General features: G+C 40.5%; 1 protein-coding gene across 19 annotated transcripts in view; it reads right to left on the bottom strand.

Moving 5' to 3' along the window:
- The window catches only part of MYT1L (myelin transcription factor 1 like), a 345,697-nt gene that overhangs the window by 146,750 nt on the left and 179,179 nt on the right, over positions 1-19,768 (bottom strand). For all 19 annotated transcript variants that reach the window (XM_054063077.1, XM_054063078.1, XM_054063079.1 and 16 more), the window contains 3 exons: positions 1,505-1,559; positions 1,289-1,322; positions 925-987 (listed from right to left, as the gene is read on the bottom strand). In XM_054063077.1, the coding sequence (XP_053919052.1) occupies positions 925-987; positions 1,289-1,322; positions 1,505-1,559 (152 nt within the window). The remainder of the gene's footprint in view (positions 1-924; positions 988-1,288; positions 1,323-1,504; positions 1,560-19,768) is intronic.

Raw genomic sequence — 19,768 nt, 5'->3', positions numbered from 1 at the left:
ATCAGATTTGATGTGAAATACGTATTCTTATTAACGCCACAAGTGCTTTAAGGCTTGAAAAAGTCAAGATATAAAAAAAAATCTTAACAATTTCAGGAGAAGTTAACACTGGTTTGCATACCTTCCTCTCTTCGGGAGAGAGGTGGCCAAAACATCAGCCATTTTATCTCCTACAATGGGCTGTTATATAAAGTATGTGAAATGAAATGCAAAGCACATGAGAAAAATTCATGTATTCTAGAATTGTTCAGTTTTCAAAATTCTGCACAAGAAATTCATGGAGAAATTATTTAGGAAAGGAATGTTGTTTCTACAGATATGCAACGCTTGAGTATTGGCGTTACAAACACAGAATTGTAAAGGCTGATCTGTAAATTAATAAGAAGCACATGCACTATGTGTAACATATGCTACCTTGATATATTATTAAACATCAACAGCTAAAACCATTTTCTTAAAGACGTCTCCACACAGTGGGTTTACGAAGTGAAGTAAAGGCGTTTGTGACTATAACACAACATTTGAAGTCTTCTAATCCCTGATTCATCTTGGGCTTTTACCTTCGCATCTAACCTGATCATCAAACTGAAAATGTTGAGCGGCTCATTTTCATGCGCTTACGAAATACATGAAATAACAGAAGTCACACTGGCACCAACACGTCAGGAGGGCCAAATTTTAATTTTAACAAAAATCAGAGAATTGTATGCAAAAATCGAGAGATTGACCACGAGAATAAGTTTTCTCAGCAAAAATGTTAGATTATGTGTGACATTCAGAAAGGAGAAAAAACCAAAGGTGAACCCAAATGGCTTCTAGAATGTCTAATTGCTAATTTTTATCACTGTTTGGTTTATCAAGGTCATGCCAGCTAACTTGTTTACCAAATCTCTTCACTAAATTATGAAAAATTACAGATATTACCTTCTGTGCCTTGCATATTTGCCACTAACATGACCGCTGCCATCACAGCCGGGCGTGGGACAGCTGCAAAAGAAAGAGAATTAATTATATAGGTGCTGGTGTGCTGCAGAAAGATTATACTAAAAGCAGGCAGTAGGTATTACAGAAATGGAGGGCAACAAAGACAGAAAGAGAAATCAAATAACTGAAGGGGAAAAAAAAAAGAGGGGATGCTTTTTATTAGCAAGTCTCGAGGGAATTAATTTCATCAGTGCAGCAGGGCATGAGCAAACCACCAATGAACTTGAAAGTGCATTATACCCATTAAAAGGCATGAATTTTCTAAATTGCTAATGGGGATACATTTTACACTCAGAGCACTAACCTGAACAGCTCTTGTATGGCTGGTTCCACGGGAACTGCAAAGAGATGGAAAATATATAAAAATTTATCATCTATTACAAGTACCTCTCTTCTACAGAAAATTACCAGAAAGGTTGTGTAAAAGCAAGGGTCAGAATGAATCGTGCAAAGAGATTCTGGAGGATGAAGGTCACCCTGAGCAGGGGCCTTGAGTGATTTACTGAAGCAAGAGACGTACCTCGAACACCTTTGGAGCGTGTGCGATGGCGCTTCTCGTCTGCATCCACCTCCATCTGGGAATAGATTAGCAGGCAGTCAATGTTCTTATCCTGCATGCACAGACTATCAATGCACAGACTGATACAGTCTCTCACACAATTTATTGACACTATTTTAATTCCATTTTATCCTGGAAGGGAAAGTCCACCTTACAGGGGATTTTTAGGACCTTTATGTTTATGTAAAAACAGAAAATGCAGTGATTTCTGCTTTAATCAGTCTGTTTGCACACCCTGCTTCCATAGCAAATTATGCTCAATTAAGCGTGGTTTCCTCTTTTCGAAGGGATATTTCTGACAGAAAACCCTGATGGCTGCTGTGTATTTTGAAACAGGGATTCAATAGATTTCTATACAAGTTAAAACTCAAGTCAAGGGGTCACACACCACAGGTTGCTTTCTAACAAAACGCTTTGCAGGAGGAAAGAGTGGAAGGCACAGTGACTGAAAAGGAGATAAAGAATCACTACAACTTCAAAGATCTCATGTTATTTAACATAGCATTACGACCTTTGCCAATGCGTTCCACTGTTTAGACGTGTTTTTCAAGCTTCAGGAATAGGACTAAACCGTTACCTTCATTTCATTCACAGCATGCCTATCCTATCCAGCTTTCTTTGCCGTAATAAACACACACCAATCTTAAATATTTACCAAATAGCAGAAGAGTTGCAGATTAGACCGCAGAAAGTATCATAAACCCTGATCTATAGCCGTTACCATAAGGCCACATGGTTTCTTCTGTCCTTCCAAGCGCCGTTGTCACCAGACTTTAAAAGTAAACTGCATAGGCTCGCTAGGGTTTACCATTTTTTTTACAACACAAGCAGATTGCACTGAACTATGTTGAGCGACTGTGTCAGGGAAAATATATGCAGTATGTGTATCATCAGCTCTTTGGGATGTGGAAAAATGGGATGGCAAGATAGATCGGCATCGTTTCATACATAGAGATGATATTGTAAAGGTCAGGAAGCACAGAAATCTACCACGGAGCTCTAGTGCCCCCAGAAAAGAAAAAAAAAATCAATCACTGGTTTATAGCAATATCCTTGGATTGATATCTGGTAAGAATGTCACATAGCTCATGCAAAAACATGGAAAAAAGGTCCAAGAGACTTGCGGTTAACCCTCTAGTCACCTAGCTTTCTTTGGTCCGCACCTCAACACAAATAATGTAGGAAGTAACTAACAAAGAAAAAAATCAAAAGGTGCTTTTACAGAGCTCCCTCAACTCATTATATCAGGAGTAAAGAGTCAGTGCAACAAAATCTGCGGGTGGCAGGGATTTGGTGGAAAGAAAGAGCCACTCTCACAAGGTTCTGTCCTTGCGATGCAGTTCTGCTTATTGGTAATCAGCATCTGGTTCCTCTGTGATTTATTCCACACTAAAGAGACAATCTTATAAAATAAACAAACATTATAGAAGTTAATGTAGCATCAGCCTCTACTAGAGGGCCTCGGTGCAGCCTTCTGATGGGGAACTTTGCATCACTTTGAGTTTCATTTTTAAACTAAGACACCTGCGTATAACCGTGCGCACATACGTTAGGAACATGAGCTTCCATCATCTTCAAATAAGAGATACTGTAAGGTATTCCATCAAGCCTTCAACTTCCAGACTGGAAAGGTACAGAAGGGTACACGTAAGTCCTCTGCTATGTCTGCCAACCCCTTGTGGAAGTGTTTGAGATATCCTCTGATGGATATCCATCTGCTTAGGCAGCTGAACTCATCCCTAATTAACACAGCCAGCAGAGCTTAAAGAACAATTCCTCCACTCAGCTACTAAGCGTTACTTCAGACAGGATAAAATAAGTTTCTAGAGACCCTTGCCCATAGTGTCTAGCTCTCCATTGGTTACAGCATGAGATACTTGGTGTCTCTGTAGATACCTACTACAGGCACTTAAACTGAATCTGAATCTTTAACCCATCTACATTGTCCTACGCATTGAGTTTACTCCTTGGCTGGCTTCTCAGCTCCTAAGCTTTGTTATGCATTTGAAGCTTTTCAAGTTGCCAAATCAAAACACAGAACAAGATCTCTGGAATATGAAAATTACCCACTCGATGATGACGTTCTTCTCATTTTACTAATAAGAAAACAGAACATTATGCTATTCTCTAACTCCTGCAATATGTAAAGGCTTGGCAGGAGACCAGAAATGGATTACTTGATCTTCAGCCTACCGTGTTTTTTTAAAAAGTTTGAAAAACCTTATCTAGCGTCATTTGTCACCACTGAAAGCTCTGCTAAAAGAGCTGTTATGATCTTAACCTGCAAATGCTGTCCTGGTAGTTACGATAGTCTATGTAAATTTATAAGGGGCAAAGAGTGAAACAGATTTGCCTGTCTCTCCAAACCAAAGTAAGCACTTCAAGAATGCTGTGAGTACACTTTCAAGTACAGTGACAGTCAAAGAAGAAAATGCTAAGGTTGAAAAGCCCAGCTCCTATAGGATCCACACACTCCAGACATGGAAGCAGGGCAAAGAAGTGAAAAAAGATTTTAAAACCTGCAAATATGCAGTGCTAATTTCAGAAAGTCAGAGAGGTACCTGCCTTTGTTACCCAAATGCTCTGTCATGCTCAGCAACATGTGTCTTGGATGCTCTATGACACTCCAGATGGAGTGGTAGGAGCCTGTGTTTAGCCAATGGAATCTTTCTTTGACTTTATTTGATAGATCATCAGGACTTTGTTTGCCATGTCAAACCTTCAGCTTTCATCCTTCCATGCAGTCAATGTTGGATGCTGGGAGCAAGTACTGAAATTTTACATGGGATGCACATTGGTTCTGCGGAACTGCCATAGCAGTGCCCAGATCTACTGCCAGCATTTCCATGGCCAAGAACAAAATTCTGCTCCAAAGGCCACTAATCTCACACAAACACCAACTTTGTCACTATTTTCACATGCAGGACAAGGAAATGTGGACCTTAGTTCCTCACAGGGAGGTCACCTCAGTAGGCCTACTTTGTTCATGACCTTTATATTACAGTTCCGCAGAATATCAAGTCACTGTTCCAGAAGAGAATGTGTGGACACGGAGGACAGGCTGGTTAGAGTATTAGTGTCTTAGCCTGACATCTAAGAGGAGACACCTAAAATATTGTGTCTGAAAGCAGAGAGCAAGACATCAGGAGCAGGATGAGAAGAAATTCTTAACCTGGATGAGAAGCTCTAGAGAGGAAAATGGAGAGGTCTAAATTCTTAATTCTGAGGAAAAGGTCTTGGTAGAAATTAAACCTGGTAAGTTATAATTAAAAATAATCAAATTACAGGGTATGCCTTATTTAGTGATGATGGGCAGAGAGAAGCAGTGCTAAAGACTCCGTATGAACGTTAAGTGCATTAGTTCTACCACAACTTGGACAACAGGACCCTGAATGGTTAGGGATCAGTGCTCTAACTAATAATACACAAGATGGGGTACAAGGAAAGGCCTATTATATTGGAAAGTCTGCTGAAGACAACCAAACAAGACTTGAAATAAATTGAGTAGTTGGAAAAAATGAAAAGGAAAAAAAAAATAATCTGTGTTGCAGCAAAGGATTCCTGTGGGGTAGCAGATGACAGCTATAATCATAGGAGTATCCTCAAAGTTCCCAAAAATTATATCTGATAAATTTATTTTGTAAGATATTACTTGACCAGCTGAAGGAAATTCTATGCTAGATCTCTCTTTTCTGGCTAAAAATGAAAAAAACCCTCAATGTTTTAGCTCTACAACACCCAGTATCTCCACCAGTACACCGGAATATTCTATGATACTAAAACACGCAGGTAACACAGAAATTAATGGAGTGATGAATTATATTGGAGGCAGCCCAGCTACAAATACCGGCCTGAGCTGTCTGGCAGATTTGACTCGTCTGAAGAACATGCCAATTCCAAGGTCCTGTACCTATGAACAAAGAGTGTGTTTACCTGCATGCAGGCAATTAATACTTGTTATAGAATCATACAATGGTTTGGGTTGGAAGGGACCTTAAAGATCATCCAGTTCCAACCCCCCTGCCATGGGCAGGGACACCTCCCACTGGCTCAGGCTGCCCAAGGCCCATCCAACCTGGCCTGGAACCCCTCCAGGGATGGGGCAGCCACAGCTTCCCTGGGCAACCTGGGCCAGGGCCTCACCACCCTCAGCGTGAAGAAATTCCTCCTTATGTCCAGTCTAAATCTGCCCCTCTGCAAGTTAAAGCCATTGCCCCTCATTCTATCACTCCAAGCCTTTGTAAAAAGTCCCTCTACGGCTTTCTTGTAGCCCCTTCAGGTGCTGGAAGGTCACTATAAGGTCTTCTCAGAGCCTTTTCTTCTCCTTCCTGAACAACCCCAACTCTCTGAGCCTGTCAAATGTGTCCATTTGTAGCTATGTTAGGATAATGTATACTTAGACACCTTTTAAACTTTCTGCTTTTTCTTCCTCAAGCTTCCGACAATAAGATAAGCACTTCACAAAATCAGGGTGTTTATAACAGTTAACAAATATTTCTTCCCCCCAAAAAAGAGATGTTTTGTCTAAAACTTATTTTCTTGAACAAAATTTGTAAAAATTAATATATATATATATATATATATTTAATAAGAGCCTTTCTGCTACAATCCTACAGGTATTTGGTTTAGCCCTATAATATTCAGTATCTTCACCAGTACTCTGGAAGATTAGTTGCTGAAACATGCAGATAGCACAGAAATTAATGGAGTGATAAACTATGTTGGAGACAGGCCAGTTACATACACTGGCCCGAATCGTCGTCTGGCAGATTTGACTCGTCTGAAGAACGTGCCAATTCCAAGGTGCTGTACTTACGAACAAAGGATATGGGCCATGCTTGAAAGACCAAAGATCATAATCTGTAAGGCAATAACTGCGAAGAGGTTGCCAGATGAGCACAAGCAATTTCTGCCCTGCTGTAGCTGAAGGGCAGAATGTGATCTGTAGCCGCACAACTTTTAAGGCTGTATTAATTTTCCAGAAAACCACTGAGGTATTCGGATATGGTCAGTAACTTCTAACAACAGAGGGCAAGTTTTCATCAGGACCTTATCTATTTTTCTGTTAGCTTGCCCCATGCCCTGTTGGAGACTTCACTTTTTTGAAGTATATAGATTTAAGGCTATGAGTTTCATCATAGATTTAGCTGGGACTAAGCTACCAAAAGTTTCCCAGCCACCACTGCTCTCTCTGTCTCCAGATATGCTCACATTTCTACCATATGGACTACCTCAGGGCTGCCAACTGTAAGAAATCCAGAGCTTTAGGCTCCTTTCCAGGACAAATGGTGATTTTTGCTCCCTCGTGGGGAGATACTTCAGCATTTTCCTCCCTTGCAAGCCGGCAGGCCTGAAAATGATCATTCATGTTATATTTGTCAGGGTAGCTGAATTTCCTGCTGGAGGCATGGGCACTGCAAGGTTCAGTCCCAAGTTCCAAAACATCCGACTCAGCCAATGCTTGCTTAGTGAATAATTCTGGTTTCCCTCTAGGCATGATGTACCAGAAGTCTAGAAAGCCACGAATGAGCCAAAAGCATTTGATCTAAACTTCCAAAATTCTTCTGTCCCAATTTTTTCCTTACATGATTCTTTTCAAATCCCAAAACTGGATTCTCAAATACTCTCAAAAGTTGTCCAACATTTACTTGAGCAGAGCATTCAGTGTCTGTACTGCACAAAGGTGGAAAATGATAATTTATGACCTCAAAAATCTATGGAAGTACTGGTAAATACTCAAATTACTGCATAATTTTTATTGCCAATTAAGTATGTTGCTGAAATTATTCACAATCTTGCTTTTTCGTAATCTGTGGTATTAGACATACCATGATATCATAAAAGTAAAACATCCAGAGACAAAAAATTCTGATTTCCTGAAAATGTAATGAGTTGGTTATATAAAAAGTTTGCATTTTCAAATTTATCTCCTCATGACTGTCAAGTTACTCAGCAAAGGCGGATTTTTGGACAGCCACGATGCAAGATTCAAATTTCTACAGGTAAGATTCCTGCAATCTTTTCATAAACAAGGTCTCAGTCTGTGGTTCCTTAAAGATGCTTTGGATACTCTCAGTGAGCTGACTTTGGCACATAAGCTGCAGTAGAACTAGAACTTCCATCTTGAAGACAAGCTCCAGAACGCCTCTACACACAACCTCAAGAAATGAGATGGAAGGTTATTTGCCTTGTTGTTGATTCTGAACCAAATTTGCATCAAATTCACTACATTACTTCTCAAAAATCTGGTGGCATGGGCCTACATCCATAAAAATAAATACATTGTCATATTTTTTATACAATAGTCCAGCAATTGTTAATTCCATTCAACGTGGTACACAAGAAATAGTTTCCCAGTCCCTCCATTTTCTGAAACTAGTTATATTCATGCTATGAATTTCTCATCCACCATGTCTTAAAGCAGTTTGGAGTGGCTGTCATCAGCCTCACTGGATGATGAGGGTCTCATTCGTAGAATAAGGATTAAATATTAATGTAGTTGCTCAGTTTTACGAATCCTAGCCACTAAATTATTGAGTCAGTCTTCTTATCTCAGTGAATATTTAAATGCTTCAGGTTAACATTCTGGAAGGGACATAAACCCCAAAAGATCTTCTAGTCTGGTAGCTACAGTACTGTTTTGAGGGACAGAAGCCCTGGGTCAGAGATCTGGCTTTGAATGTTCTCGTTCAGATAAAAGGTTTTGCTTCAACATACAGCAAAGCCTTTCAAAATTTTATTTTGGGTCATACAAAACTTTTCATTTTTGTCTGCTAAACTGAAAAAAACCCCTGTGATTTGTTGATATACCAATATCAAAGACACAGCCTTTTTAGTTCAAATATCTCAGAGCTGACCCAAGTCTAAACTTGGGTATAAGGATGAAAAAGGTCATGGAGAAAAGGGGGAAGCAGAAGGCCAGACGGAGAGAGCTTGTAGGATTTCTTATCTTAAAACAGAGGAACAAGGGGATAGAAAGGACCAGTCTAGTGTAAATTGTTGGCTGGGCAGTACATTTGTGTTCCCATGCTCTGCATCTGAAAGGCACAGTCTGTCCTACGTTCATATTAAATTCCTTTCTAACCCTTTCACTCCAATCGGTGTGTGTGTGCACTTCTGTGTCCATGGGTGGGCATGGTCAAACCTCGGGTCGGAGGTTGTATGTGGGCAGACTGAGTGTCTCAGACCAACTGCTGGAGGCAAATATCCACGCACAGCAGCCCCGCAACCTGATCAGCCAGAGAGAATAGGATGAAGCTATTGGTGATGCCTGTGTTTGTATGTCTCTGTCTGGGATCTGTGTGATCAGCCATGTATGTATGTATTGATGTATATGAATTTACGTCTACGTGTAACCTATACGTGTACTTTGTGTACATGTGCCTGCTGGGAGTGCATCTTCAGCCTTGCTACTTGTTGGACCTGGGGACATGGAGCAGCAGCAGCCTTGCCTCTCTTCAAGCTGTTGGGTCCAGTACGATTTATTTACCTCTAAAAATCCTGTTCCCAAATACAGCCTGTTGGAAAATGACAGGTGTATGACATCAGAAAGGTTACTTTTTGAATTCTGAACTTAAGCGTGGCAATATGTTGTATTCACTACATGAGCAAAGGCAGAAAAATAAAGTAGCTCACGGCAGACCTAAATTTATCTGTTGAAGGAAATTGGTGAGAATCACAGAATCACAGAATGGTAGGGTTGAGAGGGACCTCTGGAGATCATTTAAGTCTAACCCCCGTGCTAAAGCAGGTTCTCCTAGAGTGGGCTTGTCCAGGTGGGTTTTGAATATCTCCAGAGAAGGAAACTCCACAATCTCCCTCTTCTCTGTCACCTTCACAGTGGAGTTTATTCTCATGTTCAGATGGAACTTCTTGTGCCCATTGCCACTCATTCTCTCACTGGGCAGAACTGTAAAGAGCCCATCCAACCTGGCCTTGAACAATCCCAGGGATGGGGCAGCCACAGCTTCCCTGTGAAACCTGGGCCAGTGTCTCATCACTCTCAGCGTGAAGAAATTCTTCCTAATGTGTAGTCTAAATTTGCCCCTTTCCAATTTATAACCCTTGCCCCTCATCCTATCACTCCATGCCTCTGCAAACAGCCTCTCTCCAGCTTTCCTGTAGCCCCTTCAGGTACTGGAAGGTCGCTATAAGATCTCCTCGGAGCCTTCTCTTCTCCAGGCTGAACAATTCCAACTCTCTCAGCCTGTCCTCATATGGGAGGTTCTTCAGCCCTCTGATCATCTTTGTAGCCTCCTTTGGACCTGTTCCAACAGCTCCATCTCCTTCTTATATTGAGGATTCCAGAACGGGACACAACACTCCAGATGAGGTCTCACAACTGTTAACATAACATAATTCTTATAAATGTATGTAATGATCTTGCGGGTACAGCACACCCAATGAAGGCTTCCATATTCTATTTGTTAAATATTTGTTGTTTATGTTTCTATAAACATATATTTTATCAGCTGAAATATAACTACAATCAAAGGGCCGTAACCCAATCTTTCCTGTAACTCTCACACAATATATTAGCATTACACATTTTTAAATTATCCTTAAATTCCTAGGAGAATAGGAAATAGAACAAGCCAAACGTGGGACATTTTAATAACCTGCATCAACAGTGAGGAACGTGTAGTATAGTTCCTATCGTCATACGCAGAAATCAGACAACACACAAAAGCCAAAGCACAATCATGGAAATTCAGGTCAAAGCAGTCATAACTTTAGAGTTTTAGCTTTAACTTTGAACATCCCAATGACTGTAATCACAATCATGCTGTGTTTCAACCACTTTGTTTGAATCTCCCACATTCAACTCAGGCCTAGAGGACTTTTGACTGGGGAAAACCATCCAGAGCTGCGCCTTTCAAACCACTTGGAAAAGAGCACACAGCTCTGCAGAAACATAAAGTCACTGTCTTGTTCCCACAGTTCAGCCCGAAGCAGAGTAGTAAGAATTACAGCTCTTAAGAGCTGTAAACCAAAAGATCATTATGGAAAATGAGAAGGGGGAGGGAAAAGACTTCAACTGCCCTGTTTTGCTTGGCAAAGTTCACTTTTTCTGTGAAAAAGTTCTGCCGCAGCAGGTGCAGGGTAGCTCTGCCCTCCCTTCAAGAGGGAATAGGATTTCTGCAGTAAAACTCAATGCCTGTTTGCATATCTTGTCCTTTTTTTCTTTTTTAAATGGATTTAGGTTTACTCTCCAGAACTTATCTACATCACCTGAGCCTGTAATTAAATTGAGGAGTGTGTTGATTTGTCTTGGACTGATTCCCTTTTTAAATAGGGAATGGAGAAAAATATATATTCTTCTGAATCCAAGGAGAAAATTGATCAGTTGTGAACAAGCAATTTAAACGTATTTTGTACTGTCATGTATTCCGTTTTTCACTGTGGAGTATACAGAGAGAGGTATGGGGAGGGACTTTTTAGAAAGGCTTGATAGGACAAGGGGCAATGGGTATAAACTGGAGAGGGGCAGATTTAGACTGGACATTAGGAGGAATTTCTTCCCCATGAGGGTGGTGAGGCCCTGGCCCAGGTTGCCCAGGGAAGCTGTGGCTGCCCCATCCCTGGAGGGGTTCCAGGCCAGGTTGGATGGGCCTTGGGCAGCCTGAGCCAGTGGGAGGTGTCCCTGCCCATGGCAGGGGGGTGGAATTAGATCATCTTTAAGGTCTCTTCCAACCGAAACTATTCTATGATCCTATAATTCTATGATTTTATGATTCTATATGTATGACCTAAGATGTCCAAAAGAAGCTTCTGTATAAGCCAAGTTACCACATCCACAAATAGATAGTAGTGAGTATAATTATGCCACAGCAGACACACACACAGTTTGTGTGCTTATGAAAATTAGGATACCAGCACTTGAAATCTGATTTCTAGTGCTCAGGACTCTAAAATTACCACAACTAATTCACATGCAAAAGTTTGCTGATCCAACATAGCATCCACTGCAGACAACAAGAGTATCCTCACTGGCTACTGAAGCACACTGACAAAAACTGAAGATAATAAGAATTTCAGAACAAAACGTACCAAGGCATCACGTGAAATGCAAGTGTTATTAAAAAGATGCGACTCATATTTAATGTTTTGCTCAAAAATGATTAAAAATAAGCGAACTCTAGCAGATGTGTACCATACAAAAGACAAGTATTTCAGGTAGAACAACAGCAAACATTTATTAATTATATCTTCTTTTTAATTCTAAGGAAACCTATGTTTGCCTTGCCATTTGGTAAATAATCCGTCTTCACATTGAAAGCAGCATAGTTAAAAAGTGATCTCTTACTGTGTTAAAACTGTTGCTATTAAGCAGACTAACATCCCTTCATTCCCATCACTCTTGCACAACAGCGAAAACTCTATTCTGGTTTTAGGTTTCACTTAATTGCAGAGATGGCAATGGCACTACTTCAGAACTCCATGGTATCAGAAATGTTTGTTGCTATTAGTGTGCAGACCATTATGCTTATCAAAGGGTGTGTTATAAATAGCTTAGAGCTATTAGAAATGCAACGATTAGCTGATAAATTAATAAGACAGACAGGCAAAATATCAATCATGGCACTCCTAACATAATTAGCATAAATTAAACAGAATCACTGATTACTGCAGCTGTTGCATAAAACAAGAGCACCTACTTCAGCTGTTTAATAACTCACATACTTCTAACACTAAAAGTGTACTAAACAATGCTCAAAAGATAAAAAAGAAGACCACAAGATAACAATAATAAATATTCATTGGCAATTCTCTGCCCAAGACTTGTTTATAGCAATTTCTGGGGTAAAAAAACAACTAAAAAAAAACAAAAACAAAAACAAAAAATGAAGGGTGTGGGAAGTGAAAAAGAGCAGGAATTTGTAGTTTAACTTGTGCAGCAAAACCCCACGTATCTCCCTAGCACAGAGATGACAGCAAGCTGTGTTGACCACTGCAGAGTGACCTGGTGGCCCAAACAAGGCCTGTACAAGTGCCACATTAAAACAAGCCCGTTATTACTGGCACAATTAGCAATTTCTGTGCTCGCATGCATTTTGGAATACAATTAAGCTAACAGAAACACTGCCCATTTAAGTCCCGGAATGAAAGAACAGCCTGGAAGTGATTTCATTTTAATTTCTTATTATATATTGAATATATTTTCCCATTTTCTTTTGTTTCTTGCCATCACTATGACACCGGAAAACCCGTAAATTCTATTACTACAAATTGTGATCTTTTTAAAGCACATCGAAAAGCACATTTGTTCTTACCAAGTCACAAAAGAGACTTCCTGTCTCGGAAGCTTATGCAGCCTGAAGGGCTTTTAAGATCTGGAAAGCATTTTGCTGACACTGTTAACTAATTCAAAGTGGTCAAACACGACCAAATTGCTAAAGCTGCCCATATTCTGCCCATATTCTGCCTCCTGACTGAAGTTAATACAGTTAGTCAGATAACAGTGGAAAGAATCTGATTAATTCTGTTCGTGTTTGTGCGATATTAGGCTAAAAGAATGAAAACTGAGACTTTCAAAATTATGTCTCTGCACCCTTACTGTCAGTTCCGTGACATACTCTCCTATTATACCACCAGCCATGCAGGACCAATGGTGTAAAGATTTTATCTCCATGATTCATGTTGTAAAGATGGGGAAACTGCATCATTAGCTTTTGTTTTGACAACTAGGTGAAAGGACTAAAATGAATTCTGCATAAAAAGACCTCCCTTTTCATCCTTGAGTAACAGAGATAAACCCAAGAAGATTTATAGAAGCATGTAGAGAGTTGGTCTAACGCAGGGCAAAGTCAGGGCTGGAGAGTGCAGATACTTTCTTATGTCCTGGTCTTCCCTTCTTCCCAAATTCCAATTTAAATCCTTACCATGAAACTCAGGATCTGAGGCAGCATTTCTGAGGAGACAATATACTTTTAACACGGTTATTATGCTGTCTGGGTGAGAGAATGTTCCTTGGCAATTGCAAAGAAAGTAGTTTTTGAAGAAAAGACATTCTGGCTCCCAAAGACATTGAAACAGGATGTCCAAAGTTCTGTCTGTTCTTTCCACCTATGGGAAAGTGCCAGCAAGAGGAGGGGAATCTGCTTTCATAAAATTTGCAGCAGCAAAATGGCTTTGTGATTCTATTTTTTGTGATTTTATGAAGTTGTGACAACCTTTTCATAGACCAGCGGCCGGCGTGTCTGCAGAAGACCTTCGGAATAAATAAAGGCCATTTATTTTTTCAAAGCTTTATGAAAATAATTAAACATCATATAGTACAAAGGTATAATGCAAAATTATTTCTCCAAGTTTTAAACCCCTAAGGACTGATACGTGATGTAGGCGTCACACAACAGTATTATACACTCAGAAAAATAGTATTAAACTTGCATATAAACTCAGATGTCGTAAATATGTGTACATAAATGTAGATGTACAAGAGAAACTGTTAAAAACATCTGAACACATATGTTATGTATCTAATAGATTTACAAAGATAACCTGCATCTGCTGGAGGGTAGGGAGGCTCTGCAGAGGGATCTGAACAGGCTGGACTGCTGGGCTGAGACCAATGGGATGAGGTTCAACAAGGCCAAATGCCGGGTCCTGCACTTGGGGCACAACAACCCTATGCAGCGCTACAGACTGGGGGAAGAGTGGCTGGAGAGCTGCATGGAAGAGAAGGACCTGGGGGTGCTGGTTGACAGCCGACTGAACATGAGCCAGCAGTGTGCCCAGGTGGCCAAGAAGGCCAACGGCATCTTGGCTTGGATCAGAAATGGGGTCACCAGCAGGGTCAGGGAGGGGATTCTCCCTCTGTACTCGGCACTGGTGAGACCGCACCTCGAATACTGTGTTCAGTTCTGGACCCCTCACCACAAGAAGGATGTTGAGGCTCTGGAGCGTGTCCGGAGAAGAGCAACGAAGCTGGTGAGGGGCTGGAGAACAAGTCTGACGAGGAGCGGCTGAGAGAGCTGGGGTTGTTTAGCCTGGAGAAGAGGAGACTGAGGGGAGACCTTATTACTCTCTACAACTACCTGAAAGGAGGTTGTGGAGAGGAGGGAGCTGGCCTCTTCTCCCAAGTGACAGGGGATAGGACAAGAGGGAATGGCCTCAAGCTCTGTCAGGGGAGGTTCAGGTTGGATATCAGAAAAAAATTCTTCACAGAAAGAGTCATTGGGCACTGGCAGAGGCTGCCCAGGGAGGGGGTCGAGTCACCTTCCCTGGAGGTGTTTAAGGAACGGGTGGATGAAGTGTTGAGGGACATGGCTTAGGGAGTGTTAGGAATGGTTGGACTCGATGATCCAATGGGTCCTTTCCAGCCTGGTGATTCTGTGATTCTGTAATGTGCCGAATGTCATATATGGATATGCACTGTTCTATTAAATCATATTGGCCTATAATGAAACCTAATATGCAGATCCTTCAACTCATGTCCACTGACAGAAAAAATTGAAACAGATCTATTTGTTTAGACTGCAAATCTTCAGGGGAAAAGCATATGTTTGTACAGCATTCAGCAAAACAGATTTATGGGTTGTGATTGCAGCTCGTGTTCACCTCAGTCCTAGAAGTAGCTCAAGTATTAGCGTGTACACGTAGACTCAGGAGCAGAGACGTTCAGCCTAACAGCTCCCTAACACCAATGAAAATATATATATGATATGTAGCCCAGAAGTACTTTACATGAAAAAATCCTGCTGTTTTCATGCAAACAGAAAAGAAAGCTGCAAGAAGCAAAAATCTAGCTGGAGATTGGCTAAACACAAACACTAGAGTTTGATATTATAACTGCCTGATGACATCCAAGGACAAAAACATCATAGGGAAAAAGAGTTATGAAAGACATAGTGATACAAAGACACCCTCCAAAAAAAAGAGTCTTTATGTCTAACAGAACGTGGCATTATTCAAACCAAAAGGAAAAAAAACAACTGAATACTAGTGGAAACAAAAGCAGGAATTGCATCTTCATAACAAGTGGAATTGTGCAGATTTCTGTTTTTCCTTACTAATTTTGCATTTTCAGCAGAATGGAAACTGCAGATCAGAAAAACATTGCAGACTCTGGACAGCCACTGGATTTAGTAGAATCATCATGGAAGTTAAATCAGAGCCTTAGCAGAACTCAGCACTTCAACATGTAGGGAACATAACACTACCGCATGTGTAAAACACGTGTAGATGTGACAGAGAAGGAGCGCTGCTCTCTCTTATTTACAAAGAAAGCTGTATCGCAGCAATTCTTGAAGCTGAGTCAACAGATGAGACTTTCTATTTATACCTGCACCCAGTATCACCAGGTCTTACCCAGAACTTCCTCCCTCTGGCTCAGTTTTCAATTCGCTCTCCTGTTATGGGTACAATGAAATAGGGCTTTAAATTACCAACATTCATAAAGTCAAGGGCAATTTCTTTACTGCGTTGGACTGGGATCTGAAAGCAACTGAAACCACAATGACTTGAGTGAGGCCAGGGTTTTGTCCTCAGTCTCTAAGGTAGAGATACCAAGTACCACCTTGGGCGTAGCAGTGCATCCAAGTAGTTTACTAGATATTCCCTGGAATTTTAGGTAATTCTAAATGCTTCACTGGAACGCTATGTTGCATATAGGCATCTCATAGTGTGGCACATAACAATATCTGAACCTTGAGAATTTAGCCTTGAGAAGAGGAGGCTGAGGGAAGAACTTGTTGCCCTCTACAACTGCCTGAAAAGAGGTTGTAGAGAAGAGGGAGCTGGCCTCCTCTCCCAAGTCACGGGGGACAGGAAAACAGGGAATGGCCTCAAGCTGCACCAGGGCAGGTTCAGACTGGGTATTGGGAAAAAAAAAATCACAGAAGTGGTCATCGGACACTGGCAGAGGATGTCCAGGGAGGTGGTGGAGTCCCCATCCCCAGAGGTATTTAAAAGAGGGGTAGACATGGTGCTCGGGACATGGTTTAGTGGCAGATAGGAATGGTTGGACTCGATGATCCAAGAGGTCTTTTCCAACCTAGCGATTCTATGATTCTAAGAAGATACCAAAAGTTGTTAGATGCTCACAGTCAGGATTCCTGAGTCATAAAACGATTGATATCTACTAGTGTATCTCTCCACAATGTTACATGGATTTCCACCATCAGCACTGCCACTTCTAAGCCTTCCCAAAGCACATTTCAGCATTCTGCTATGAATGAACCTTACAAGATTTTAAATGCATCAAGATTTTGTTCCTTTGTTTTGCTTTCTGGCAATCAATACTTTATATTAAAATACTCCAGCTTCTCTTTGCCACCACAAGACTTAGAAAGATTATTGTTTTAACTGAAAGCTTAGTTTTTTGTGGAACTGATGCTACAAATAACACCTCTCAGAAAATAATCTGATATCATTAACTACCATTTTTCTGTCAGGCTCTTATTCATGCTTAAGTCACAGATGAAGATTCTTCCAATAAAATGCTTGTTCTTCTTTTCAACACTTGCCAAAGCTAATCCACAATAGTATGTTTATGGAATTAGCTGACATTGCCTAGCTACAGGATACAGTCACAAATCTTAAATTCCACCCAAGCCCTAGAAGCTTGTGTTTGCTATTGGTGAGGCAGCTCATATAGCTGAAAGCCAGACAGCACAAAATTAAAAGTAGAGGAATTTAGATGCAGTTGAAACACTTCGTATTTAATCCATATTTTCAGAAGTTCTACTCATACTCATTTGAAATCACTGAGGACATCTATAGATAGTTTATATAATAGCAATTTTGCAACTACTGTCTCTGTGTTCTTCCTTCTTTCTTGAGTTCATGCATCATACCCTCTGGTGAATTGGAGCATAACCAATCTGAAGGGGGAACAGTCTTTTAATCGCACCGAGTATCTCCAAATTAAATTTTCACATTCCTTCAGTCATAACGTCCCAATCTCTGTGTCTTCATGGTTGAAAAAAATAACGGAGCACCATAGGACAGAACATTTCAAAATGCAGTCAGATATTCCTGCTACAACAGAAAAGGAAGGAGTGAAAACTAGTATTGGAGGTTGCAGAATACTATAGAATGAGTGGATTATCATCATATGCTACCTAGGGCTGTCAGTGGGATTTGAAAATCATCATGGAAAAAAGCACAGAGCAAGCAATACCCAAAATGCTCGCCCTGATCTGTTCTGTCTTATTCTGATCTGCCTCTTCATGTTTATTTATTTTCTAAATTAGTTTTCACCTCTGATTTCATTACCTCTGCTGGATGTCTCTGTGCTCACTCACAGCATTTGCTGTGCACCAGCTGCTCGGGGGGAAATTAAATGGTTAACTTTCTGGCTTTTTCTGAAAGAGATATACATATTTTAGGTCATTTCACTAAAAGGCATATTTAATCATATTCACATGTATTTCATTATCGATCCACTACAGGGCCGTGGGGTTTTGTTTGGTTTCGATTAAGAAAAGCTTTCAATGTGACAGCCATTAGAATTACTGTGTGAATCAGTTACACGCTTCTTACAGACTAAAATGGCTTTATTTCTTAACATAGTTTTATCTGAGACATGTGCTTGTATGTCTGCGCGTGTGTGTGAATGTGTGCACATAGATCTACACACTTAGGTACGTAGTTACGTGCGCTTGTGCACCTTCTGTTAACGTCCATTAATTTATGTATATAAGAAGGTGTGCTTATAACACATTTCATGCTATAAAGAAAGAAAAACTAGGGTTGAATAAGAAATAAATTTAGAAATTAAACCCCTTAAAATGCTGGTTTTAGACTGGAAAATGAGACGGACCTACAACAATACCGGCATTCACCGGCGCCATAGTGATGTCTGCTTTTTTCAAGCCACACAGTACCGTAACACAGCAATAGCTTCTGGGCTTTATTCCTTCAGGTTTTCAGGTTTCCATGGAAATGAGTGGGAATCCCAACACAAGGGAAAAATAACAGGCTATCCATCTCACCCCGCAGTGCTGGGTCTCTGAACAGCTGATACACGAAGCAGGCGTCACAAGAATAAAATTACACATAATACGATACTACACATAATGCCGGAGCCAAAGAAAACAGTTACAACTGTGCCTCAAAGGAACACATGCGAACTACTGCCTTAGTAGGTGCATAAAATTTTGCAAGAATAAGGCTTTACATAGTTCAGAAGCTGCCCAGACTACGAACACAGGTACCGTATGATGTTCTAAAACCAATTATTAAGCAAGTTATAGCCAATTAAAGCAGAGCCTAATTTTCCTATTATTGACTTCACGACACAGATGGTGAATTATAAAGCATCTACCTTTTAAATTGCAATTTAAATTACGTGTGGTATTAAAATTCTGCTAATAGTGATGTCCAAAGACCCATTAACTGCTGTGAAAGCCCAGGTTTCAAGAATGGATAGATCATTTGCAAAACACTCCCACTGTAGCAACATAATGCCTCTATCTGAGTTTTGGAGATTCATGCCAATTTTTTCCCCTTTTTACGTAAAAGTTGCAGAGTTGTGAATTCTCCCAATTTGTTATTCACATCTAAGATTCACAGAATTATTGGTAAGGACAAATAAATGCTTGTAGTGTTAATGAAGTGTTGAAAAACAGGACCAGCACAGTACTTAAACTTCCTTAAATCAGGAAAAAAATGAAGTTTTGGCCTGTTGGAGTACGTTTTCTTTCCTACCTGGCAATGAGTGTGTGCTCTTATTTATGTTGGTTTCCCTGAAGTCGTCTGGGCTCATTGCTGGACTTAGCACACTCTTTTTTTTTCTGATCAGATGTGCACAATATCTGAAGTGTTTGTGAAGTATTTGGAATGCTTTATAGCAAGAAGCCTTGGAGTATATGGAACAAGATGGTGAGTCCAGCAGAGAGACGGCCAGACCTTGCAAAGGTATCTCCTGGTCCTTATTGTGTTCGTCAGCCATGTGGTAGGCAACAACAAATCATGAGGCAAATAAGATCTTTCAGACTGAGAGAAGAGGAAGAAAAAGAGATGGAGAGCAAGGAATTGCCATAGAGAGAAAGCAAATCCCCTCCTCTTCCCCACAAGGAAAAGTATAACATAAAAGTATTGAATATCAACAGTGATTGACCATGGGGCTTAGGCAAGTGTCTATCTTCTCTACCAAAAGATGAACAAACTTTAGCCCAAACTGTAAGTGGGATCATCAGGCTCTGTGAGGTTCAGGTTGTCCAGGAGAACAAAGCAGAGCTGTGACTCAGTATGACTGCTATTGTACAAGGTCAGCCTTTA

The sequence above is a fragment of the Cuculus canorus genome, chromosome 3 (genome assembly GCF_017976375.1).
Source record: "Cuculus canorus isolate bCucCan1 chromosome 3, bCucCan1.pri, whole genome shotgun sequence".
NCBI lineage: Eukaryota > Metazoa > Chordata > Aves > Cuculiformes > Cuculidae > Cuculus > Cuculus canorus.
Note: the sequence above shows the minus strand (reverse complement) of the source record. Positions and strands in the feature narration are given on the sequence as shown.